The 26246-nt window shown below is 36.8% G+C and overlaps 2 protein-coding genes across 9 annotated transcripts in view; one reads left to right on the top strand and one right to left on the bottom strand.

Annotated features, from left to right (window-relative positions):
* The first annotated feature begins 1185 nt into the window (after positions 1–1185).
* mapk4 (mitogen-activated protein kinase 4) lies at positions 1186–18010 on the top strand. 6 transcript variants are annotated; one of them, XM_026270076.1, is made up of 7 exons: positions 1186–1478; positions 5991–6065; positions 6503–7083; positions 13549–13693; positions 14042–14203; positions 14281–14482; positions 16376–18010. In XM_026270076.1, the coding sequence occupies exons 3-7, from the start codon at positions 6541–6543 to the stop codon at positions 17340–17342; spliced, it is 2019 nt and encodes a 672-aa protein (XP_026125861.1). In that variant the 5' UTR covers positions 1186–1478; positions 5991–6065; positions 6503–6540; the 3' UTR covers positions 17343–18010. The 6 variants fall into 6 exon arrangements, with proteins under 6 accessions (XP_026125861.1, XP_026125860.1, XP_026125864.1 ...); XM_026270075.1 differs by lacking the exon at positions 1186–1478 and adding an exon at positions 1487–1694 and having other exon boundaries at positions 5992–6065; XM_026270079.1 differs by lacking the exon at positions 1186–1478 and adding an exon at positions 3303–3321 and having other exon boundaries at positions 5992–6065.
* A 2156-nt stretch (positions 18011–20166) lies between these two features.
* The window catches only part of slc20a2 (solute carrier family 20 member 2), a 32362-nt gene continuing 26282 nt past the window's right edge, over positions 20167–26246 (bottom strand). For all 3 annotated transcript variants that reach the window (XM_026270072.1, XM_026270074.1, XM_026270073.1), the window contains exon 11: positions 20167–22665. In XM_026270072.1, the coding sequence (XP_026125857.1) occupies positions 22501–22665 (165 nt within the window). In that variant the 3' untranslated portion in view covers positions 20167–22500. The remainder of the gene's footprint in view (positions 22666–26246) is intronic.

The raw sequence follows: 26246 nt of genomic DNA, 5'->3' as shown, positions 1-26246 counted from the left end.
CTGAAAGTAAATAATATTTAAATAAACAGTTGAGTTCCTCAAACATTATTTGAGGAAATGACATCATTCTTTTTTCACACACACAGTGGGTTTCCATTGTTTTATGGGAACATTTCATAGGCTTTATGGTTTATACTGTACAAACTGTATCACCCTACCCCTTACAGGAAACTTTGTGCATTTTTAGATTTTCAAAACTTAATTCTGTATGATTTATAAGCTTGTTTCCTCATTTCCTCATGCCCCCACAAGTACAAGGATTTCAGATATTGCATTTTTACATACATTTTACATACATTTTTATGGAGACATTTTGTCCCCATAATGTAGGGTTTATCAGGACCACACAGAGAGATAGAGACATTGCAATTAATCATATAAAGTAATGTAACGAAGTTAACCAGTTAAATTTTACTGTAGGAAAAGTTTTTGTTTACATAATATTTGTGTGTGTGTGTACTGTGTATATATATATATATATATATATATATATATATATATATATATATATATATATATATATATATATATATAAAACACACACATACAGCATATATTTAGAAAATATTTATATTCATATACATTATATTATATTTAATATTTAAATATTTAATATACAAACGTAACATTTTATGTGCATGTGTGTGAATTTATAATAGCCTATACATATATAAATATACACACATGTAAACAAAAACTTTTATTTTGGATGTGATTAGTCGAATTAAGCCATTAATTCAAGTATAGGTCTCTGCAGTAAAGTAATGGGAGTTACGAGATCAAGGTGTTTTTACACCATGATACCTGATTAGTTGATGTAATAGTGACGTTAGGTTTAGGGGTGGGGTTGGGTAAGGGGGATAATTTAGATTGCATGATTCAGAAACACCCAGCAGTTTCAAAACACCCATATGGTGATAAACGCCCACTTTTGCTCTGCAGAGACCTAAGTCTCCATTAATTGTTTGACAGCTCATATATATATATATAGAGAGAGAGAGAGAGAGAGAGAGAGAGAGAGAGACTATACGAATAATATAAATATAAGTAAAATTGCACTTACTGTCTTGTCAGCCTAATAATGTAATAAAGTTCGTCTTACTGCATTTTTTGTTTTGCAACATTTTACAGTGTACAAACTTGGCTATGAAATAGCTTACAAATAAAAAAAATGTTTTACAATATACATAGACGAGAAGGAAATAGTGAGTACGTGGAGTGAAGCACTTAGATGTCAAAGGACCACCCGCAGACCTGAAGCCAGAGGACTGGACGTGTTTGTCCTGCACGAGCGCGCAGGTGTCAGGATCACCGTTTGATGGACGGGGAGGGCGAAACGTCATCGAGGGGGCACCAGCGAGTTTTGCCAAAGAAAAGCTTGTAGAGCCACACTGGAAGAGGGACACTGGCAGCCGAACAGTAGCAGCGTGTCTCAGAGGAAAGCTCTCTCGGCGGTTTCTCCCGGTGACACTATCAAGATCTGATATTATTCTCTGATTACACACGGAAAATTCAAGCAAAAACAAACTGACAAACTAAAACCTCCATCTACCGGACTGCATCAGTGCCAAGATTTAATAACAAACTCTGAACTACGAAAACACCACTTTCCCGATGGAGAACTGCTAATTTTTCTTTTTTTTCCCCGACAAAAACGGAGCAAACCCGTGGAGCAGCTGACAAAGGCAGCGACGGTAAGAGATCCAGGAGCATCGCTGCCTTTGTAGTTTTCTCCGCGGATGGGCCGGAAGATAACAAGATTGTGTTGTCAAAATCTGATTTCTGATTTCAAAAACTGATTTTCTTTGTTTCATGGGTGTATATGCGCTTTCGTTACATCTGAATATACTTCCGTGTGAAACTGCTGTTATTCTGTACTATAGCGGGCAGCGGTTTGTGTATGTAGTATCCGTTCAGTTTCAGAGCCATACAGGCGTTACTATTGTCACACAAAGGCGAATGAATGCAGCGCTGCTTTTGTGTGTTCAGCTGGACCCACAGCTTCAGTTGTGCTTTCTAGCCTTCATTCTCTGGATTAACAAGTTCTCCGTTTTTTTTTTTTTTTTGTTTTTTTTTTTTACGCTATCATAAATTTGAACCATAACATCACTAAGCAGATTAAATGTAAACATTTTGTTCTAACGTTCAACAATAAATTGCATCCGCTTGCACGGTCAGCGCCATAGTCATATGCATTATTTATAAAGTTTGGCTCACCCAGTCTGGTCCATTGGTTTCTACTAGATTCTTCTCTGCACTCAGAAATTGTAATCAATAAATTATCATAAGAGATAGGTACTCTAAACGTATGTGTTCAGGAAAAGGTTATTTTTTATTTTACAGAAACGGATCCATCCCCTTATGGGTGCTAGCATGTTGACATCAAATGACCTGTGGTGTATGCAAATTGACGAAATACTTTAATACTATTAATATTTATCAAGTTTACTTTATATAACCCTTTTATAAGTTCTCAATTATCTTTACAAAGCATAAACAATACAAGTACATCTAAACAAGTGTACTTGTATTGTTTAGTTGTATAAACTAAACAAGTATGGCCAATGTCTATTACATAGAGGTGTGCAGTATGAGAAAAATATATAAACAATATATATATATATATATATATATATATATATATATATATATATATATATATATATATATATATATATATATATATATATATATATATATAAACAGCTTGGTTGTGGAGAAGCTGCAGTTGTTAAAGGGGGGGTGAAATGCTATTTCATGCATACTGAGTTTTTTTACACTGTTAAAGAGTTGGATTCCCATGCTAAACATGGACAAAGTTTCAAAAATTAAGTTGTACGTTTGAAGGAGTATTTTGGTTCCAAAAATACCTCTTCCGGTTTGTCACAAGTTTCGGAAAGTTTTTTTCGAGTATGGCTCTGTGTGACGTTAGATGGAGCGGAATTTCCTTATATGGGTCCTGAGGCACGTCTGCCGGAAGAGCGCGCGCTCCCATATAGCAGAGCACTGAGAGCACAACATTCACTGATCAGAGAGAGACCGAATTGTCACAAAAGAAGTGTGTTTTTGGTTGCCAGGGCAAGACAACCCTGCACAGATTACCAAAAAAAAAAAACAGCATTAAGGGACCAGTGGATGGAGTTTATTTTTACAGAGTATCAACGGAGTTGTGCAAGTGTTTGTGTTTGTTCCCTGCATTTCGAAGATGCTTGTTTTACAAACAAGGCCCAGTTTGATGCCGGATTTGCATATCGTTTATTTCTTAAGGATAATGCAGTCCCAACGAAAAAGGGTCACGATCGTGTGTTGGAACCGCAGGCGGTGAGTAAAACTGCTTCAAATATCTCTGTGTTGTTAACTTAGCTATCAGCGCGTAAGCACATCAAGTAAACAACATGCGATGTTGTCATCAAACTGCACTTTCCACATGTACAGCTTAAAAAAAAAAAAAAAAAAAAGACGACATAAAGTGAAACTTAGTCATTTTCCAAAACCGCTAAGCAAATATATACAGTTTCAATACATCTAGGGCTGTGCAAAAAATCGAATGCGATTTTCATGCACCTCTAATCAGTAAAGACGTCGTTGCTGATGCTGCTCTCGTTCAGTTTCAGCCTCTGGATCTGATTCTGGATCATAAATAAACGGCTGAATCTGACTGTTAGCCATGGTTCATTTTGGATGTTTTTTCCCTCACAGTAATGTCACAGCTTCCAAACGCTCTCAACGCAAAAGCCTACTGGCGCTCGTGATTCTTTAGCTCCGCCCACACGTCACGCCTCCAGCCGATCGTGTTTTTCCGGGAAAAATCGGTACAGACTATCTTTCTCTTATGAATATAATAAAACTAAAGACTTTTTGGAGTTATGAAGGATGCAGTACTACTCTATAGGTACTCAAGATTAACAGGATATTGAGTGAAAACGAGCATTTCACCCCCCCCCCCCCTTTAATAAAAAACTTGCATGCATTCAGGCCAATAGGTGTCAGTATAGAGTGAAAAAAGTGCAACAGTAGGTTGCGGAAGTAAATATTCCATTCATTTCCTTCATAGGACAAAAAATATTTCTATTTGAATGATAACTTATTTAACTTTAAACACAGTCCTATTGTTTAAAAACATTCAAGACTACTATGCGCTTTTGTTGAAGCCGTAATTTTTTTCCATATATTTTGCCGATTTGTTTTAAATAATTGTGTTAAACAGTGGAATGGAAAACTATATTAGTACATGTCCAAAAGTTTTTGCAGTGACATACATTTTGTGTTTTGCAAAGTTTGCTGCTTTAGTATTTATAGATTGTTTTTCTACATGTTCCTATGGTATTCTGAAAAACAATGATAATTATACGGATCCAAAAGTTCAATGTAATGATCTTCGAGCCACTTCATTATCACTCCTGCTTTGTTACATGGTGCCATATCAAACACAGATCATCACCAAATTGCTGAAGAAGTCTCTCTTACAGGACGTTTTGATGCAATTCTTTATTCCTGGTAGTTCTTTGGTGCAGAATTATAGAGAGCCCACTCCCTTGGTTGAAAAGCAACGCCACAAATAGATGGTCTCTAGATGCTTCACTGTTGGCCTGTCACAGTACATGGTATTCACATATATTTCTCTGAACAATCGATTTTCCAGATGTCCCAATCGGTCAGAAAGGGAGATTTATCAGAGAAAATAACTTTGCATCAGTCTTCTGCTGTCCTTGTACTTCCTGAAGAATTTCAGTATGTCCTTGACATGTTTCTTGGAATGAAGTGGCTTCTTTGCTGCCCTTCTTGACACCAGGCCATTGTCCAAAAGTCTTGGCCTCACTGTGTTCTCTCACCAACCTGCTGTTCTTCCTGAGCAAGCTCTGGACTGCTTCTGAAGTCCTGAAGACTTCTTCACTAAAGTCGAACCTCTCTCCTTGAAGTTCTTGATGATCCGGTTAATTGTTCTTTCAGGTGCAATATTCTTTGTAGCGATTGCATGTGAGGACATTTTGATGCAAAGCGATGATGGCTTCACGTTTATTTGGTGGTAACCATTGCAAGTACACAATGATTGGAAGCACTTCTTCCCTCCTTTTTAAAGCAATCTGTCTGCTCTTACAATTAGTAAGATATTATCACTATCATAATTAGTATGATAGTGATTTTTCCTTCACATGTGCTGCTGATATGATTAGTCAATTAATGTTAGCTGGTTAGGATCAAAAAAACAATGAAGTTAGTTTTTTGTGAAATGTTCATTTTTTGGCCATTGAAGCTTTTAGCAATTATTTAAAATGCATCTGATCACTCTACACAATAATCTTGAAACAATATGAATGAACACCACAACAGCTTTAGCTGCAAACTTTGCAAAACACAAAATTTATGTCACTGCCAAAACTTTTGGCCTTGACTGTATCCATGATTCTGCAAAGTAATCTCCACCAGTCAGAAACTGATACAAGTTTCTTTGTGTATATATGCATATGTATAAAATAAAATGTTGTTTTTTATATATCGTTAACATCTTTAAAGCAATATTTGTTATATTTGATTCCCCATTTATTTCACCATCTTTTTAATCTGATTGTCATTTGCATTGTTTTAGGGGATTGTAGTAGATTGTCTTGTGGCTTCGTGCCTTTGTCCAATTTTCTAATATTTTTTTGCTTCAAATCAAAGTATGTAACGTTTTGATTTGCTCATATGTAGCTGACTGTTTTGTTTCATAGATGATATATATTTATAAAGTCCCTATGGAAAAAAATGAATGGGAGGAAAAGCTTCCGGATCAAGGGGTGCTGAAAAAGTATGTGGGCACTGTTGCATTCTAAGAGACCGCTAAAGGCAAAGGAGTTCGTTTTAACCAACTGAGCTGAAAACAAGAAACAGTTTTTAAATGAGATACATATTTGGCAACCGTACTCGTTCCTGTTTTTTTTATTGTAATTGTGATCCATATCTAATGATACATCTGCTCTCTGTCTCTCTCTTTCCTTTTCTCCATTGAAGGGAATACATAAGAAGCACGATTGATGGCTGCGTGAGGAGCATGGAGGGAACAGGACAGCCTGGAGCCGGAGACGGCAAGTGAAAGCTCTTAGATTATAAATGAAACTCACCTGCCGCTAACGTTGAAGTCATACATCAGAGAACCTCCAGTGCAGGAGTGTAACTGAGTTTGACTATAACGTGGAGTGTTTTTGGGGTAGAGATGACTCCTGGGAGACTGTTTCAGAGTGTTTGCTGTGTGCAGCAGGCACTGACTGTGGGATGTTGCTATGGAAACACTTGCCCTGTACCAGGGTGTTGAGTTGTATTCACCCAGGACTGAGCCCCCATTGCTTTGATAGTGTGCAACTGTGATTCAAGATCTCTCTTCGAGAAGAAGGGTTCATTTTTGCATCATGCAGCTGTGGTTTGAATTGTAGATTGTAATAAAAATAATCTGCTGGTTTTTTTATAGCTTTGTAATAGAATATTGCATTATTTGGTAATTTATCATTCTCCTCACTCTCTGCAGCCTTTAGCAGGCAATGCCCGATTGCTCCTCTCTAAGCCATGGCTTGGCAGAATACTTCCCCATTCCGATATGGCTTTGATCTGGGGGGACACTACCAGGATCTGCGTCCTCTTGGAACGGGAGCGTCTGGCCTCGTTCTCTCTGCGGTGGACAGGCGCAGTGGTTTGCGTGTGGCGGTCAAGAAGCTGGTCATGCGAGATGCCGTCAGCGTAAAACACGCTCTGAGAGAGGTGAAGATCACCCGCCGCCTGCAGCATGAGAACATCGTCCGGGTTTATGACGTGTTGGGGCCGTCCGGTCACCCTTTACCATGTGACCTGACCCATGTGTCAGCGATATATATTGTGCAAGAGTGTATGGAAACTGACCTGGCACGGTTACTGGAGCAAGGGCCGTTGCCAGCTGAACACGCCACCCTGCTCTTTTATCAGCTGCTTCGCGGGCTCAAGTTCATCCACTCGGCCAACGTGCTGCACCGTGACCTCAAGCCAGCGAACATCTTTATCAACACTGAGCAAATGCTGCTGAAGATTGGAGACTTCGGTCTGGCTCGCATTGTCGACCCACATTACTCACACAAGGTACGAGTCACAGATGCAGGGCAGGTGTCACTGCGTCACATACAGCTTCACTAACTAGGAAGAATAACACACATATAAATAGGTGCAGAAATAATACAGTTGTTCCTAATAGAAGTATACATTACAACTTTATTGGTTATCAGTGCTGTAGTAATAGGTCTACTGATAAATGTTCACCTGTATTCACAGGTAATGTTACTTTTTAACATTCATTCGTACTGAAGTTAGAAATGTGTAACTTTACAATCTCCACTTCCAAAAAATAATATATATTTGTTTTGATCAAAACAGCAACTTAAAAAAAAAAGAAAAAAAAATCAATGCATATTATTGTTTTATTGAATATTAATGTTGATTACAAAAGCAGAGATAAGAATGACAAATAATAATTAGCTATTTGACATTGCCACAAAATGAATATACATTTGCATTGATAGAAATAGCAACTTTGCTAGAAAATGTAACCAATCATAATAATAATAAATATTATGTTTTTTTAAGTTTCGTAGATTAATGATCATTTAGTTGTTACATCACATGAAAATCACATGATAATGATTACACAAACTTAGATATTACCTAAAAAAGATTATAAATTGTATTGTATGTATATATATAAACAAAAATGTTATACTAATTAATACATATATTTTTATTGTTGTGGTTTGAAGATAATTGTCTTGAATAGAAATATAACAATAATTAAATATCAGTTCTGCATTAGCTGTTGGACACTTAAACATGAAAATAATTTGTACTGTTATTGGTCAAAATAAGTCAGTATTGATCCTATCAAAGCCGATCGAGAAATTTATTAAAGGGGGGGTGAAATGCTATTTCATGCATACTGAGTTTTTTACACTGTTAAAGAGTTGGATTCCCATGCTAAACATGGACAAAGTTTCAAAAATTAAGTTGTACGTTTGAAGGAGTATTTCTGTTCCAAAAATACTCCTTCCGGTTTGTAACAAGTTTCGGAAAGTTTTTTTCGAGTATGGCTCTGTGTGACGTTAGATGGAGCGGGATTTCCTTATATGGGTCCTAAGGCACTTCTCCCGGAAGAGCGCGCGCTCCCGTATAGCAGAGCACAACATTCACTGATCAGAGCGAGAGCGTCGCGAAATGTCACAAAAGAAGTGTGTTTTTGGTTGCCAGGGCAAGACAACCCTGCACAGATTACCAAAGAAAAAACAGCATTAAGGGACCAGTGGATGGAGTTTATTTTTACAGAGCATCAACGGAGTTGTGCAAGTGTTTGTGTTTGTTCCCTGCATTTCGAAGATGCTTGTTTTACAAACAAGGGCCAGTTTAATGCCGGATTTGCGTATCGTTTATTTCTTAAGGATGATGCAATCCCAACAAAAAAGGGTCACGATCGTGTGTTGGAAGCGCAGGCGGTGAGTAAAACTGCTTCAAATATCTCTGCCTCCTTGTTAGTGCGTCCCCTCCCATGCCGGAGACCCGGGTTTGAGCCCCGCTCGGAGCGAGTCGTTGCTGCTGCTGCTCTCGTTCAGTTTAAGCCTCGGGATCTGATTCTGGATCATAAATAAACGGCCGAATCTGACTGTAAGCCATGGTTTGTTTTGGATAATGTTTTTTTCCTCATGGTAATGTCACAGCTTCCAAACACTCTCAACACAAAAGCTTACTGGCGCTCGTGATTCTTTAGCTCCGCCCACACGCCACGCCTCCAGCCAGTCGTGTTTTTCCGGGAAAAATTGGTAAAGACTATCTTTCTCTTATGAATATAATAAAACTAAAGACTTTTTGGAGTTATGAAAGATGCAGTACTACTCTATAGGTACTCAAGATTAACAGGATATTGAGTGAAAACGAGCATTTCACCCCCCTTTAAGTAGTCTTGGATTACACTATGCAGTTTTGGTGGAATTTTTTTTTGTATATGTACCATGGCAATACCACATTTTTGGAAATGGTGCAAGTTCATCTTTGAAATACATTGTAAGTACCAGGATAATTATTAAGTATATACAAAAAGTATAAGGTAATGGTAGCACCACTTACTTTTTGTAAGAATGTGGTTCACACGGAATAATACTATGAAGAACTGGTTATTTTAGTTTATTTTGGGGTACTTTTAGATGTTAGTAAGTATAGTACTGTCACGTGAGCTTTCACTGTGGTTCACCCTGCAGTTACAGTCTGGCCTTGATTAGCAGAATCCCATTTCCTATCAATTATCATGAGCTGCAGGCTGTTAAAATAATGACATAATCCATTTACAGCTTCATCTTCACCCTAACCTCCTTAGGAACAGAAGTACTTTTGATTATCTGCTTTCATTCGATCTTTTGATGGTTTTCATTGTCATAAGTCTAGGCAGCTACAAATTAATCTTAAAGGGATAGTTCACCCAAAAAATTATGTTATCATTTACTCAACCTTATGTTATTGTCAAAACTGGAACTGAAACCATTTAGTTATCAAGTTTCTTTAAAATTTCGTCTTGCAAATAGGTGTGAAACGACATGGGTGTAAGTAATTTTTTATACAATATTAAACATTTTTTGGGTGAGCTATCCCTTTAAGCAGTAGTATTTGCTATTCTACATGGACAATTTCCTATATTATTATGCACATGTAAGTTATTTTAAAGCAATCTATAGAAAATTATTTGTTGACTTGCTTTTTTTCGGTCTTGCACAAAACCTCCCATGCTTGCAATTTTGTACACCAAATATTGCATTCAAACCTGTTGATTGATAAAGAGTTTTTGGAGTTTATTAAAGCATTTTTGGGGGCATAATGGTTTGTTTTATGCAGATATTATTGCCTGCTTGATCCTGGTGGCCTTACATTAATACAAGAACATCTACAATCTATAGTTACTTCATATCTCTGTGAATTGCTCATAGATGTTTTCAAACTTTAACATTATATTGTTGCATTACACAATAATTATGAACAATTATCTTGATGTAATGAGAGCTGAAAGATCAATGTGGCACTTTACTATCTCACTGTGCTTCTGTATTATTTAGAAGAGCTCACTGTGTAATACTAGCAGACCGGGAGAACAGCATGAATGGAGAGCTTTGTGTCAGACAGAACAAGGTGGGGTGAATGATCAGGAAAGGGGGATGGTCACAGTTTGGGATTGAAGGAACAGCTAGAATAACAACAGCCCAGGAAATTATTGTAAGTCTATTCTTTGAGGAGCTCTGTTTAACATGCCATGCACTGATAGAAAGATAGCTGAGATTGCAGACTCTATAAGAGCAGCACCCCGTGCTCTCATGTCACTCAAAATATGCATATATTATCAAAATGTCCAAGTTGCTCTCTTTTCATTGGCTTCAAAAAGTGTTTGGACACTTTAGCCACACTAATTGCACATTTAGGCAAGATATTTAAAGCAAGTAAGGTTTTCTGTTTGTTTAACTAGAGTACAATAGACATATTGTGCAAAACGATTAAGACGTATCTTCTGACCAGGAAAGATTAGTGGAATATGTGCGTGTAAACCTGTAGTGTTGCCAGATCTTGCTAAACCTAGGACCATCCTAGTAAAATAAAACTTGGACATGGCTGAGATTGTACATTTAGCAAATTTGGCTCAAAAATTATGTTAGGTTTGACAAAAGCTTCAGCATATATATATCTAATGCAATGGGATTCATATATTTTAAGTGTGTGGTTTAACTTAGGGATCGATCCCTCTATACTAGGTGTGGATGAATTTGACATAAATCTTGTCACCATATGAGTAATTTTATTTCACGTAAAGATATATATCACAAATCACGATATAGTTATTTTTGGTTTACATAAGGTCTTTATGGTATCAAAACTTTTGATACAATAGAAGTATCATAATTCTGGTCACCAGTGTCAATATAAAAGAAACAAACTGCAAAAAGATAAATAAGAAACTACAAAACAATAACGTAGTCAAATAAATGATATAAAAACACCACATATTCGTCACTGTGTACTAAATGTATATTTCTTCTTATTTAAGTTACAAAAGTGATTTAGTCTAGAGCAGTGCGAGTTTTTCTCTCTTTTTTTGTTTGATTAACATGATTGACAGCAGGAATATTAGACTGCTGTCACTTTAAGAGCTGCCCAGAACCGATATAGAGTTACACGTGTTTTCTTTCTCAGCCGTTTGCTTTCACTACAGACCTACTGTGTTTACGATATCTTCCACCCCTAATATATACAGTTGCTCTTATGAGAAAAATACCCTTATATTTTTGTCATGTCTCATATACCAGGCATACCAAACGAGGCTGTACTGCCACCTGTGCCCCACTGAAATGATACTCCTGGTTGTATTAGTCTAAAGAATCATCAGTATTTCTTTGTACCTCTGAGTGTGCAGTGAGCTTCAGTGAATTAAGGGCAGTAGTTCCTTTCACCCATTCACAGAGCGACTTCCTGCAACTCAGCGCTGAGAGCGTCTGTTCCCCTCTTCAGCATGGAGAGAACATTCAGTTCCTAAAATCTAGAGGATCACAGATAAGTGGACTTAGGATTCACAGAAGCATCTGGATTCACATATGCTAGCAGTGCAGGCAGGCGACTGAGAGGGCCCCAGATGGTTTTACTCCTTCGATATCACACAGAGAATAAAGATGATGTGGACACTGAATGTCATCTATCATTTAAATAAGGATCCAGTGGGCACATTGTCCTGTTCGGGAGCACTTTTAAGATGGCTTGGCCAATGACCAGTGTAAGCAGCAATTTTAAACAGATACTCCATTGATTATAAGAGACCAGACTGTAAGCTTTATTATATTGCTTAATTATATTTCTTAATGACTTATGATTGCCTTTGTAACAGATTTAACTTACAGGCACAACATGTAAGTTTTCGCCGCTAGAGTGTGCATTTTCAAAACAAACAAAGAAACAAAGGCATAGTTTGATGACTGTGACTGAGTGTGGAATCATGGGAGTTGTGGTCTTCATCCTATAGCCGATGCAGTCCAATGGGACTCGGGCAGAAATCATGTTCATGACTGAGCTAATGATTTATTAACATAGTAGAATGAAGTAGAGTGATGTGGAAAGCCATCAAAGCGAAACGAGGCCCGCTGAAGCAATTGCTAATGAGAGATGAGCGCGACACACGGCTCGAAAGCAGTGGAGCTTTTATCATGCCGCAGTCAACCGCTTCCGCTCCTTTCCGCTCGGGCATTTGTGGATTAAAGCTGTGCTGTCTAGATACGTCTGAAATATATATATATATATTAATAAAAAAAAATCTTACATATTGTTCCATTTAAGATTGCTTTGGTAACTAGAAAAACAAATGAATTAACAAATATTTAGTTATTACACTACCTTTAAAAGTGTGGAATAATTAAAATTCATTACAATGTTTTTAAAGTTTTAGAAAGACATCTCTTAATCTCGCCAAGGCTGCATTTACTTGATAAAAAATATTATATAATATTATAATATTAAACTTTTTTTATTTTATTTTATAATGAAACGTATTCCTGTGATAGCAAAGCTAAATTGACTGATTTGCTGATTTGGTGATCAGTTATTTTAAAATATTATTGGTAATACTTTTTCTCATTATTGCTCGTTTTCAATCTTTGTTCGTTTGGCTTGTGAACAGTTTCAAAGGTCTTAGTGAATCAGCTCCAATGAGAAGACAAAGGCTCTCTTTGTAAGCAGGATATGTAAATATCATTCTCCTTTGTGTCACCATCACCCTTCAGATCCACCCTACTGAGGCGGCCTGCTAAAATCTCACAAATAATTCATCACCTGGGTCCAGGGGGAGAGTGGGAGGTGAGAAAGAAGAAGAAAGGATGAAGGACGGCAGGAAGGATGAGCTGAAGGAGATTGTAGGAGGGGGGTATTGGGAGTCATAGGGTTACTGTACATCAGCTGCTTCTCATCAGACTGAGTCACATGGCTTTTTTTCACACCCTACTTTTTTACACATTACACATTTACATTTACTAAATTAGATTTAGATGAAAAAGGTTTTATTTTTAAATAAATGCTGTTCTTTTAATCGTTCTACTTATCAAAGAATCCTGAAAAATCTATCAGGATTCACATAAATATTAAAAAAAGTTCACAAATAATAATAATAATAGTATTAAACCAGCATATTATAATCTCTGAAGGTTCATGAATAAAATCAGCTTTGCCAGCTCAGGAATAAATGTACTTTTTAAAATGCATTACAAGTTATTTTGAAAAGAAACAATATGATTTCATTTATTTGTAAATACAGTATATACATGTATGTGTGTACAATAAATGGTGTAATATATATATATATATATATATATATATATATATATATTACATTTATTAATTTGATGTTCAAATGAAAATCTTGGACAATCAAAACTTTGTTTTAAGGCTGTCTACCTCCAAAAACGAAAATAAAAATGGCTATTATCATGTTAAGTACACATTTAACAGTTATTTATGTTATATATGGATGGCATTTTGTTTTCCCTGCAGGGATATCTGTCTGAAGGAATGGTCACTAAATGGTACCGTTCACCAAGACTGCTGCTGTCTCCAAATAACTACACTAAAGCAATTGACATGTGGGCCGCAGGCTGCATTCTGGCAGAGATGCTCACAGGCCGCATGCTGTTTGCAGGTAAGACTAGAACAGCGCTCAGGGTCTTCATTAGTGTTTCTGTTGCTCTATTGGTTTTGTATAGATCTTGTGGTTTCGCTTGAAAAACAAGAACGTCCATCTTCATTATCCAGACTAGTCTTAGAGCGTCCTCTAGTGGCTATAGGTGGTAAAGTAAAAATAGACGTCGAGACATGACACATCAATCGATTTCTATTTCACTTTAACAGTGGTATCTTAGCATGATTGTTGTGCATGCAATACTGCAAAAGCATCGATACATGCAATAAAAGCAGTGTCAAGAATATAAAAAACTGAATTAATGATAACATTTAGGTACCAGCCATCTGTTTGTTTCTCTCCTCTAAGGTGCTCATGAACTGGAGCAGATGCAGCTGATTTTGGACACCGTGCCTGTTATTAGAGAAGAGGATAGAGAGGAACTGCTCAAGGTCATGCCCTGTTTTGTAGGTCAAGGGTGGAAGGTCAAGAGGTCACTCAGAAAACTACTGCCAGAGGTGGGGGACATAGGTAAGCTGAGCAGATTTTTAAAAAATATGTGATACTGTGTTACATCAATAGCAATATTCACTGACTCCTCATTTCAGCCATTGATTTCCTGGAGTGTATCCTCACCTTTAATCCCATGGACCGGCTGACCGCAGAAGCGGCTTTGTCTCATCCATACATGCAGAGATACTCGTGTCCTCAGGATGAGCCTGTCTCCTTGCAGCCTTTTCGCATAGAGGACGAGCTGGAGGACAGTCTGGTCACGGAGCAGGGTCACGCGCTCAGCTCCCACTGGGACAGGTACACACGAGCCTCTCAGACTTCCCAACACTCAGAGCTCGAGGGCATTTGTTCCAGTTCCAGTGTTGCTGACACAGATCTATGACCTTTTTAAAAACACTCTTGGTCTTTTATAAAGAATGGAATCGATATAGCCAAGCAAATTTCATTTTGATTTCAGAAATTAAATGTAGTTTCAAATAAAGTACAATCCACATTCCTACCATTTAATAATTACTCTAATGCATGTATTATAAATATTTAATTAAAAATATTTTAAACACCTTGTTGAAAAATAATAATACTAAAAAATAAACAATTAATAATAAGAAGAATTAATGTAGACACTACTGTTCAAAATATTTTCCAAAGAGCTATATATTTAATCTGAAGTACAGTAAAAACACTAGGGTTTATAAAATATTATTACAGTTTAAAATTGTGAAAAATTAAAAATATATTTTAATGTTATTTACTTCTGTGGTGGCAAAGCTAAATTTTCTGTATGATAATGGAATTATATATTCTACAGCAACCGTTCCACTGTCATTCAATGTTGCTTCTTGGCAACAAACATATTTCTCATAATAAAAAATTATATGATTAATTCATTATTAAATGTGAATATAATTTCTTTCGGAGGCTCTCAATAGCAAAAAGAGGTAAAAAATGATGCCCCAAAATATGTTAAAATGTATACCAGGATATATTATGACCAAGACTAAGCTTTTATCAGTTTCTTTTTTTTTTTTTTTTGTATTTAGCACTTTACCATCATGTGTTAAGCAAAGAAATGGGTCTGGGTACAATGTGCAATACTTTGAAAAGAACATAAAAAAAAGACCTAATAAAATGCAGAATTAGAGCATAATGAAACCAAGAAAAAAGTTTTGGAGAACAAATTAAAGTCAGCATTCGTTCTTTGATACTTCTTTAATGATGAAAGTTTGATCGTTAAAAGTTAGTGTATACATTATCATTAGAAGAGTGAAGACAAGGGTCATGTAAAAGGCAGTTTACACAGATGGGTACTGAATTGCCCCGAGGAGCTATCAGGGATGTAGAATGCAGAAACTTATAAAAACCTCTGCATAATTCTATCTCACAGCGGACTCCCTGACAACTGAATAAGAATGTCTTTGTTGTCCTCTGTGTGGCCATATGGGCTCATCTGACAGAAGCTTCTGTTACTGATCACAGCCAGCAGCGGGAGCTGAACAAGCTCGATTCAAGGCCAAAGATCAGCAACAGAAATTAACTTCTGAAATTGAATAAGTGTATAAATGCAACTGTTGAAAATAAATGAATGTGTATCCCACAGGTGCTCTTCATTGCCACCAGTTTGACTCTTTTCTTTGTTTTCAAACATAAAACCTGTGCTTAAAGTAATGCGTTCACATTGGTCGGGACAGAAGTTAAAATATTTGATAGCATAGAGAAGCTTGATTACTTTGATCACATTAGTCAACACCAAGCTAAAAAGTTATTTCTTTTTTAAATCTGGTACGTTCACCAAGTAAACGGTTTTCTATTTTGATATTTTTCAACCTATAATTTATTCCTGATCATAACTGAATTTTAGCATCATGACTCCAATCTTTAGAATCTTTTAGAAGTCATTCGGATTTGATGCTCAAGAAACTATTTCAAAAACAATTTTGCTGGCTAATATTTTTTGTGGAAAACAATACCCCCCCCCCCCCCCCCCCCCCCAGGATTCTTTTGATGAATATGATGGATAAGATTAATACGATTTTATGTGAAATAGAAATAACTTTTGATCAATTGTAGGTGTCATTGCTAAATAAAAGTATTGATTTTATTTTCAGTGACCATAAACTTTGCACAGTACTGTATTTTTTGATGTACTTTTAAGTTTCATACATGTGCTAAAACTCTGAACTATTTTTCCAGGTATGATGGGAGTCTGTCATCAGATGTTTATTGGCTGCAGCAGGAGGAGTGCGGCTGTATGCAGAGCGTCTCTGAACTGGGAGAGGCGGAAGACGACGAAGTTCAAAGAGATCCACGAGCGAGTTCAGCGGCCCACATCGAGGAGGCTCAGGTAGACCCTCGCAAATACTCCCACAGCAGCTCCGCAGAACGCTTCCTGGAGCAGTCGCACTCGTCTCTGGAGCGCATCTGCGGTCAGTTCACAGAGCTGGACTGTGGCCGCTCCTGCGATTACAAAGTGGGCTCTCCGTCCTACCTGGATAAGATCGCGTGGCGGGAAGGGAAGCCACAGCACTACTCTGAACCCAAGCTCATACTGGACCTGTCTCACTGGAGGCATAACAGCATGTCTGCTCCAAGAGGTGGAAGCGTGGAGAAGCCTCTCGCCGAGCCAGATCTGTTCCAGGAGATCTCGCGCTGGGTGGAGAGCACACAGTCTGGGCTCCACTCACCCGGTTCTCCTCAAGAAGCTCTCACCTCCCCGTGTTCTCCTCCTCAGCCGCTGTCTCCTACAATGCTGCCTCATTCTCACAGGCAAATCCCCGTGGCTTTGCAACTGTCCAGCCCTCACGACAGCAGGAGGAGTCCTAACCCGTTCTTCAGCGCTCCTCCGTCTCTGCTGCCCTCTTCTCCTTCCTCGCCTCATCACGATTCATCACATTACCTGTCTTCCTGCATACGCTGTGAAAACGATGAAGAGCCCTCACAGATGGATCGTTCCGGAGATGAACATTTTGACCTGGACGTGTTTATCTCTCAGGCTCTGAGGCTGTGTAGTCAGAGTGAGGTCCTGTCGGAGAACTCGGACGCTCCCAAATCAGGCAGCATTAGTCATGTTCACAATGTCTCAGATCACAGACCCTCCAGGACACAAACTCCAACGCCTGAGATGGTCAAGGCTCATGGGTGTCAGAAAGAGCACTGGTAGAGGAGATCTTTGACCTTTTCATAATTTTGTTTTTAGTGGAACTCGAGGTGGAATAAATCAATGTGAATACTGCAGAAGGTTTTTTCTTTTTTTTTTTTTTGGAGAATGTTGATTTTTTACCTGAAGCTATGATTCTGTATTCCAGAAGAAATCTGAAATGTTTACCTCTAGAATGAGGATAACCGGGCAAAAAACATCGGAGAGCTCAAACAGGATTTGATTGGAGCCTTGAGGGCACATGGTGATGGGAAATCTTTTTTCTTCCCTTATTAAACTTTCTCTCTCAAAAAACAAACCAAAAAATCAGTTTTTCTGAGAAACCTTTGCATTCTCTCAAATCAGTTTTTGCGAGACATCTGTTTGATTTCCCACATTTCTCTGAACTATTCCTTTTTAAATCTTTTAATCTTTTTGGCGAATAAATTTAAAAGGTTTAAAAACTAAATTTTGTTCGAGAAATTTTGCAAGTTTTTTATGAAAATGTGAAGTATATGTCTTCCTCCCAACAAATTTTTCCCATAACTAGATCTCTTTAGGTGCTCTGTACACATAAAACTAAAATGTTTTATTTAAATTCCTTTCAAATGATTAATCATGATTAAATCGCATCCAAAATACATTTTTGTTTACATTATATGTAATAAATATACACTGTACACACACACACACACACAGAGATACAGCATATATTTTTAATATGTTAACATGTATATATTTATATAAATGATAACCATATATAAATATATTTAATATATAAGCGTTACATATTTTTCTTAAATATATACATATAGGCTGCATGGTACACACACACACACATATATTATGTAAACAAAATCTTTCTGGATTTTGGATGTGATTAATCATTTGACAGCACTATTTCATTACTAAACTTACTAGAAGCATTGAGAAAAAGGCTATATCTTTTAATTGTCGTTGAATAAATTTAGCCTGCTTAATTTTTTGTTTATTGTTATTTATTAAACAATTAATAGAAGTGTGTAACAGGAGTATTTTTCTTCCAAGTTGGCAAAAAAAAAAAAAATGCACTTTTGATAAACATCACAATGAAATAAAGCCTCAAGTTATTTCAGTGGCCTAGAAAAAGATGTTTCATTCTACATAAGGTGGTCACAACGTATATGGGACATTTTGTTGCCAATTTAAAGTGTTATTTAAATGTGAATTTCGGAAGAAATTTCAGTATTGTCCCATTCAAGTTGACTGGGACTTTGGTATAGATTAGTCTGACCGACTTAATCTCAATAACACCCATCATTGTACACTTTTGTCTGAAAAATGATTAATGGCTGTCAAATATATCTTTGCATAGGATATTTAAACAAATATATTATCTTTTTTTTTTTATAGATTTCCCCCCATCTTCCACTGTTTGGACAAACAGATTCCCACACCACTGGTTCTGTGTTGCAAGAAAGAAAAAAAAATCTTCAACTTTAAAGCATCAATCACCAAATTATAACAGGAGATCAGCAGATTGTTATTCTTTGTAATTTTAATTCCCATAATTTAATTAGTTAAAATGCAGACAACTTTCACAAAAAAAAAAACAAAAAAAAAAAAAAATCCAAAATGAAAGGGAACAGCAATACAGTACATATGCAGATATTAGGGTTTTGGTTCAAACTAAAGCCCTGTCTTAAGATGGTACCAGACAGTAACAGCATACTGTAGCAACAGAGACGACACACAGCAGGCAATCAGCAGGCCAGCAGAGGATTGGGCTACATTCTATTTTATAGTGCAGATAAGAACATGGAAACTTTAGAAATTATATTATACCACTATGGGAGAATGTCACTTGGCTGTCAAGAACAGTTATGTAATCTTTTATCAACACACTGGATGTGGATCTGGATGATTTCGTTTCTGTAAGCCTTACATAGCGATAGCGATCTCTTTTATCGTTTCTGACAGTGATTTAATATAATAGTGGTTCACATGCCATTCTTTGAATATGTAACTCAAAACTAACTCTGTGGCCAAACTACAGCAGCCTAATGTTCGGTTACGCAAATCCCTGAACGCAGACGCGATTCCTAAATTCAACGCAACTCTCAGCATTGCCTCAAGGGGCATCAAAATAGCATAAATTACTTGTCGATCAACTACGGTCATGATGCAGCAACAATTTATTAACACAAGTTTTATTAACACATTTAGTTTAACGTAAGATACCTTTAAAATGTAAATGCTCTTTAAATACTGAGCTTTGTTAGCGCAAGATCAAAACACGAGTGTCAAGCGTCTGCGTTCGTGTATTTGCGTAAAGAATGTTTTTTTACTGCGCATGTGGAAGATTTCACTGGCGTGCCGTTAAAAAACAAACCAATAGCAGAAAGGCAGATTATATCGCCAGGTTGATGCAGGTTAGTAAAAAGTTTTACTGAATCTTGCTGTGTCCCTGTCTGAGTCTAAACGGTGTTATCGCCACTGCTGGTGGAGGTTTGATCGACCTCATTCTGGCAGCTCAATATTGCATTTCAGGGAAACAAAATTACAAAGTTATTCAGCCTTACTTTTCAAAAAAGAATCATGAAAAACTGTTTGAATTTTAACAAATCTCAACCACTCTCTCACACAAGTGAGAGACATCCCTAGGCAAGAAAAAAAAATGGATATATGGAACCAATCCACATTACGATCCCCTGCCTGAACTTTTTAGACACTTTTGCGATATAACCATATTTATGAAATTGCTCCGTGTTATTAAGCACTGAATTTCAACATAATCACTGCTCAGGAGCCCAGTTTCCTCTCCATGTGAGAAGTCACCACCCAGGTAGAACATATATATATATTTATGTAGAAAAATATAGTTTAATGAAATTTATATCTATTAATTTCTTTATTTTTTTAATCATATCCACCATGTTAAGTTGTGTACTACATATAGCAGTGTGATGTAACACAGGATAATCATGATTCACACTGCTAAACACAAAAATGCCATTAAACACCTTTGCACTACTCCTGGTTATTTCATATTTAATTTGTAATTAATAGTTAGTTGATTGGCATTTTTAGGCAACTTTAATGAGTTATTCTACAATATGATTACAATGTAAACACCACAGTACTGAAGTTACTGTATCCAACAAACAGTAAAGCACAACAAGGCAAATGGCCGTATGAGCATAGATTTGTTCTTGATGAAAAATAAAAACAAAATACACACAAAAAAAAAGAAAAGAAAAAGAAACAGCAACACTTTGCATTGGTTCAAAGCCACACGTTTGTACAGTTTCCAAATCTGGCGACTATCCCGAGGCAGATTACAACAGTGTCTGACAAACATCTAAACCCAGTTGACCTGATATCACATGGTCATTTGATGCGAGTCCGGCCTTTTTTGGACTGAAATCATGAGACTTTTTGGTTTCTTGTGGTGTCACAGAATAGGTCGTTACATATCGACCTTCCGTTATACGACACATTTGTGCCACTGAATCACTTACTGACCTGATGTTAAACAAACTCCTCTTCTGATAAAGCTGAATCTGATATTAGATATGAAGGCCATATCAGTGAGGCTGAATCAAGTATCTGGATGCTAATTTTATTTAGGCCTGGCGTCTGACACTGCCTCTATGTTTGTGCTGGTTTTATGGGTTCACCGTAAGTGATTTTGGCTGTTCTGGCACATACAGGTATTTATATTGGCATTATCCACTGGGCTCTAAGAACATTATATATTATTGCTAGACCGATCTACTAGCATTCTTTATATACTATCCCCAATACAGAGACAATCTGATTACTTTTGTTTGGATATTGTTTAGATTGTAATTACAAACGCTGTCAGTGTATGGCAATTCAGCTTGATCATCACAATCTTTGGCTATTAATCTTCCAAAAAGAGGTGATATGTATACAAAAGGTGAATTACAGAAAGTTTTAAATGCAATACCTCAGATAAGACTCCTAGCTAGCTCCTCATTAAATACTGAATATACAGTTTATTTTTAAATGAGGGTGAAAGTTTAAATTTTCACTCATATGAGGATCTTTTAGGGTAGGCAATGGGAGAACTCTTTTTGATGTGCTCTGACAGGATTACGGATGTAGTGTCTTGTCATAAAGTAAAATCAGTTTTTAATATTTGATATTTTTCATATGCTTGGAAAGCATACGTTTCATGCAACTACCAAACCTGGTCTAAAGTCTCCTTAAATGTTACAATTTAAGACCACAAAATAAGACAAAAACTCAAAATCTAAAATCCATAGCTGAATATACACATGGTAGAAATCATAGTAGCATACATAGTTTAAAATATGATTTAGTCTTCACGCCTCTAGTGTTTTTAAAAAGGTATGAATGGTAACATGTCTAAAAATAAATACAACGATAAAAGAACAGGGAATCCGTACACATTAACCACTACAAAAATGATTAATCTTATAATATTTCATGTATTATGAGATGGCACGGTTCTGTCACTTGTCTTTCATATGTGGCATAGAGGGTTGATGACTGAGGTATGATTTTAGCAATGCAGCTAATGTAGGTTTTAAACAGCAGAATGCTTTTCAGTGTCATTTATGTAGAAGTTTGATGCTTCAGTGAATAAAGCCACACGATACATTTGAAAACATTACATTTAGAGGCCCAAGAGAAGTTCGTAGCTATATTTTGTGCCAATATACTGTGAATTGTGCCATAAAACCAATTTTCTAGTCCCATCCTTCATGTACTGATATATATATATATATATATATATATATATATATATATATATATATATATATATATATATATATATATATATATATATATATATATATATATGTATTTTTTGTTCTCCATCCGTTTACTATCTTGAACATGTAGGACCACAAATGTACGAGAGCTATTTTTTGGAACTTTGAAAATACACGATTTGAAATCACGAGTTTATGGTAACACGTCAACAAAACAATAGAAAAATGAAACGGAAATAAATACTCTTGACAAGATTAAGGATATTTAAGTCGAAGGATTCTGGATGCTTTTCCAGGCAGCATTTGAAGACTCCCCCCACCCTCTGGCTTATGTCTTATATCTTGATATTATTTCTTTTTTCTGTCTGTGTCTCCGTTTTATTTTATTTTTTTCGTCATTACCTTCCTATACCTCCCTCTCTTCCCCATTTTCCACCTCAAACGTAAGGCAGTATGCCGTAGACAAACAGGGCCATGACAGCAGCGCTGAAGAGGCCTGCTACAGGGACGGTCACAAACCAGGCCAGGAAGATGTTCCGGAAGAGATGCCAGTCCACAGCCTTCTTGGAGCGGATCCAGCCCACCGCCACCACTGAGCCCACCTGCACCAACAGCAAACGCTAAATCAGCAGTAGCACGATACAAAAATATGAAAACAATAAGATGCGGATTTCATTTTTCAGGGTGGAACTAGGGATACAATCTTTATGGAATGTATTTTGTTATCCCTATAAAGTTTTTTCATGACCCCATGAAATCACAAGCACAGGTTTCTGTCCTGCTTCAATCTTCTGTTCAAGCAGGAAGTTACATTGACGTTTTATTTCATTTTAAATAAAGCATTCAATCGTTTCTTAATTTTTCTATATTTAGGGAATATACTGGACATATTTGATACATCACCCAAGAGAGCATTTAACTAAACAAAATTGTGTGCTAAACTAACTCAAATATACATGGCCTTGAAGATGACAGACATAGGCATATCCAAATTTTGATTTCATGGGGTCGTGAGCATAGGATCTCTTCTGAAATAACTAAATACATGGATTTGATCAATTGTGCAAACTCCTGGGAAGGGGTTAGTTAGAGAACACAAAGTTTTCCTTTCTCTTTTCCTTATAAAATCTGGGTCATCGTTGCCTGCGCATTGAAAAAGGCTTTATAATTAAGGTGTAGTGTCCAATGCTTTTAACAAAGCCATTATCCTGCACCGCATTAGTCATGTTCTCCTTCTGCTTGAGAGGCTAAGTCATGTCACGTCCTGCCTAACACAGGACAGCAGGAGGAGTAACATTTCCATACATGCTGTGTGACTCAGGGGTTCTGGTGACAGGTGCTGTTCTAGATACAAGAGCGATCTGGCTCTTCTTATACGGTCAGTGTAACCCAAGCCTCCGTCACGGGGGGCTAATTCTGGAGCAAAAGTCAACCCAAAGTCAACAACTGAGAATAAAAAACTTCAGGCCTTTAATTCTCCCATGATTTAACCCCGCTGATCAACTCAAACATCGTGTAAGATGCTTGAGCCATGACTAATCCATGAAATCAAGACAAACATTGGGACCTTTCTGTGAGTTTGTTCAGCAAACAAGATCTATTTTTTTGAGGCTGTAATCAACATAAACCTGATGAAGATGTGACTCCTCCATTGCTGCAGTGCTCCCATTTTATAAGTGGCTTCACTGGACAAAGCTCATGTGAACATTAACGGCCTGCCAATTCATATTTTGGATGCTGGGACACAAAGACATGACATGCTCGCAAATAGTAATGCTGATAACTCTAACACCCAAACTAGGGCTGTCAATCGATTACAAATTATGAATGAATTATTTGCAGATATGCAGGTGAATTAAGAAAATCAATATTTAACCAGAAAAGCCCCCAATTTAATGCAATTAATTACATTATTATAGCAGACAAAAGCCTTGAATGCAACCCGGTTTACCAACATTTGCTTATTTGTGTGTTTTCCATATTTTGATAGGAAAAACATGAATTAAACATGATTAAAAATAGGAAACATACTTTTTTACATGTTTTATTGGGCAACAGGGTTGAAAACTAGCTTCAAATAAGCCATCAGTCAGTAGCAGTGTTATTGCTGTTAAATTAAAACTAAATTTTTGAAATAAAGCTGATTTTCAAACATTAGATGAAAATCTAAACAAAGTTTACTTGCCAAGCAAACACTTCTTTTTTTTTCTTTTTTAAGAAGAAATACTAAATTTCTACAGTTATTCTATATATAAAAAAATAATTGCTAAAAAAATAAAATGAAAACTAAAAATCTAAAATTAATAAAAGTATTTAAAGTCAGTTTGGGTCCAAATTATATATATATATATATACACATAGTCATGTGAAAAAGTTAGGACACCCTATTGAATTCCTTTGTTTTCCCTGTTTGCCATAAAACCTCAGATGAACAATCAACAGCAACGCATGACATATCACGTGTGTCATTTATTTATTTAACAAAAACAAAGACAAAATGGAAAACCATGTATGTCAAAGTTAGGACACCCTATGATTCAATTGCTTTTAGCAGTAATAACTTTATCAGTCCCTCACATCATTCTGGAGGAATTTTGGCCCACTCTTCTTTACAATATTACCCCAGGTAATATTGAAGTTTATGTACAGCTCTTGCCACAGCATTTCAGTCAGGATGAGGTCTGGACTATGACTGGGCTATTAAAGCACTTTGATTTTTTTCTTAGTCTTTTCTGTAGATTTGCTGCGGTGCTTGATATCATGGTCCTGTTACATGATCCAATACTGACCCAACTTTAGCTCTCGGACAGATGGCCTCACATTTGATTCTAGAATACTTTGGTATACAGAAGAGTTCATGATCAACTCAATTGTGGCTTCAAATCGAGCCCAAAATCATCAGCCCTTCAGCAGCATATGTGTTGTTCAGATGCAGCTTTGCAAACCTAAACCGTGCTGCAATAATTTTTTAGATAAAAGAGGTTTTCCTCTGGCAAGCCTTCCAAACATGCCATACTTGTCCCGTATTTTTCTAATTGTACGTTCATGAATTCGATCATTTAACATGTTAACGGAGGTCTGAAGAGTCTGCAGTGAAGTTCTTGGGTTGTCTGCCATTTCTCGGAGCGTTACATGGTCTGATGTTGGGGTGAATCTGCTGAGACTGCTAGGAAGATTGGTGTCTTTTTTAGACGTCTTCCACTTGTGAACAATCTTCCTCACTGTAGAATGATGGACTTCAAATTGTTTGGAAATAGCTGTATCACTCTTCCCAGACTGATGGCAGCAACAATTGCTTCTCTAAGATCATTGCCGATGTCTTTCCTCTTTGACATTGTGCTAACACACACCTGAAGGCTCCTGACCAGCAAACTGCCCAAATTTCTGCTTTTATAGAGGTTTTCACTCTTGCTGAAGATCAGTTAATCAAATGTATTTGACTAGCAGAGCCTGACTGCTACTTACACTCTTAATTCCCATGTTAACAGTAAGGGTGTCCTAACTTTGTCACACATGCTTTTCCATTTTGGCTTTATTTTCATTAAATAATGAAACGGTGTGATATGTCATGTGTTATTGTCAATCTGAGGTTTTATTTTCCAAACTGTAAGACCTGCCAAGGACCAGATATTTATTTTAGTATGTCCTGATGCAGAAAACCATGGAATTCAACAGGGTGTCCAAATGTTTTCACATGTCTGTGTCTGTGTGTGTGTAACATTATTTTATTGTTATTCATTTTAAACCACACCAAATTACCTTGTTAGCTTGACAGCCCCAATTCAAACTGAACCTCATTCCCTTTACCTTTCACCTCAATCCAGGTTTTTCAGCACTAGAAAGATTTATAAATCGGAGTAGAGGTCATGAAGTTGAATGAGGTATCAGTCTGAAGCCAAACATGCTTTAAGCCCTCGACTGCCCTTGTATCACAAAGCATCCCAAAACCCCTACTAAAACATCACAAAGCACACGCAAGAGAACAGAGAATAAATAGAGGTCAGCTCATCTGTGCTCCAGGAATGTATAGCGACCAAAAGTAAACAGGCTTTTAAATTGATTTGAGACTGGATGAGGTTGCTGGACTCATTTCTTTCAAGTATTAGGTTAATGTAAACAGTTCAGGCTGTTGACCTATGCAAATGAATGGAATCACTGCAAGTGGCATGGTTTGGTTAACATG

This window comes from Carassius auratus, chromosome 8 (assembly GCF_003368295.1).
Source record: "Carassius auratus strain Wakin chromosome 8, ASM336829v1, whole genome shotgun sequence".
NCBI classification, from domain to species: Eukaryota; Metazoa; Chordata; class Actinopteri; order Cypriniformes; family Cyprinidae; genus Carassius; species Carassius auratus.
This window is presented reverse-complemented; position numbering and strand designations above follow the sequence as displayed.

Bases quoted from the DNA above. Each gene is read 5' to 3' on its own strand.
- mapk4 (XM_026270076.1), top strand. From the start codon at position 6,541: ATGGCTTGGCAGAATACTTCCCCATTCCGATATGGCTTTGATCTGGGG. The intron at 7,084-13,548 runs GTACGAGTCACA...TTTTCCCTGCAG, and splicing joins ACCCACATTACTCACACAAG to GGATATCTGTCTGAAGGAAT. The intron at 13,694-14,041 runs GTAAGACTAGAA...CTCTCCTCTAAG, and splicing joins AGGCCGCATGCTGTTTGCAG to GTGCTCATGAACTGGAGCAG.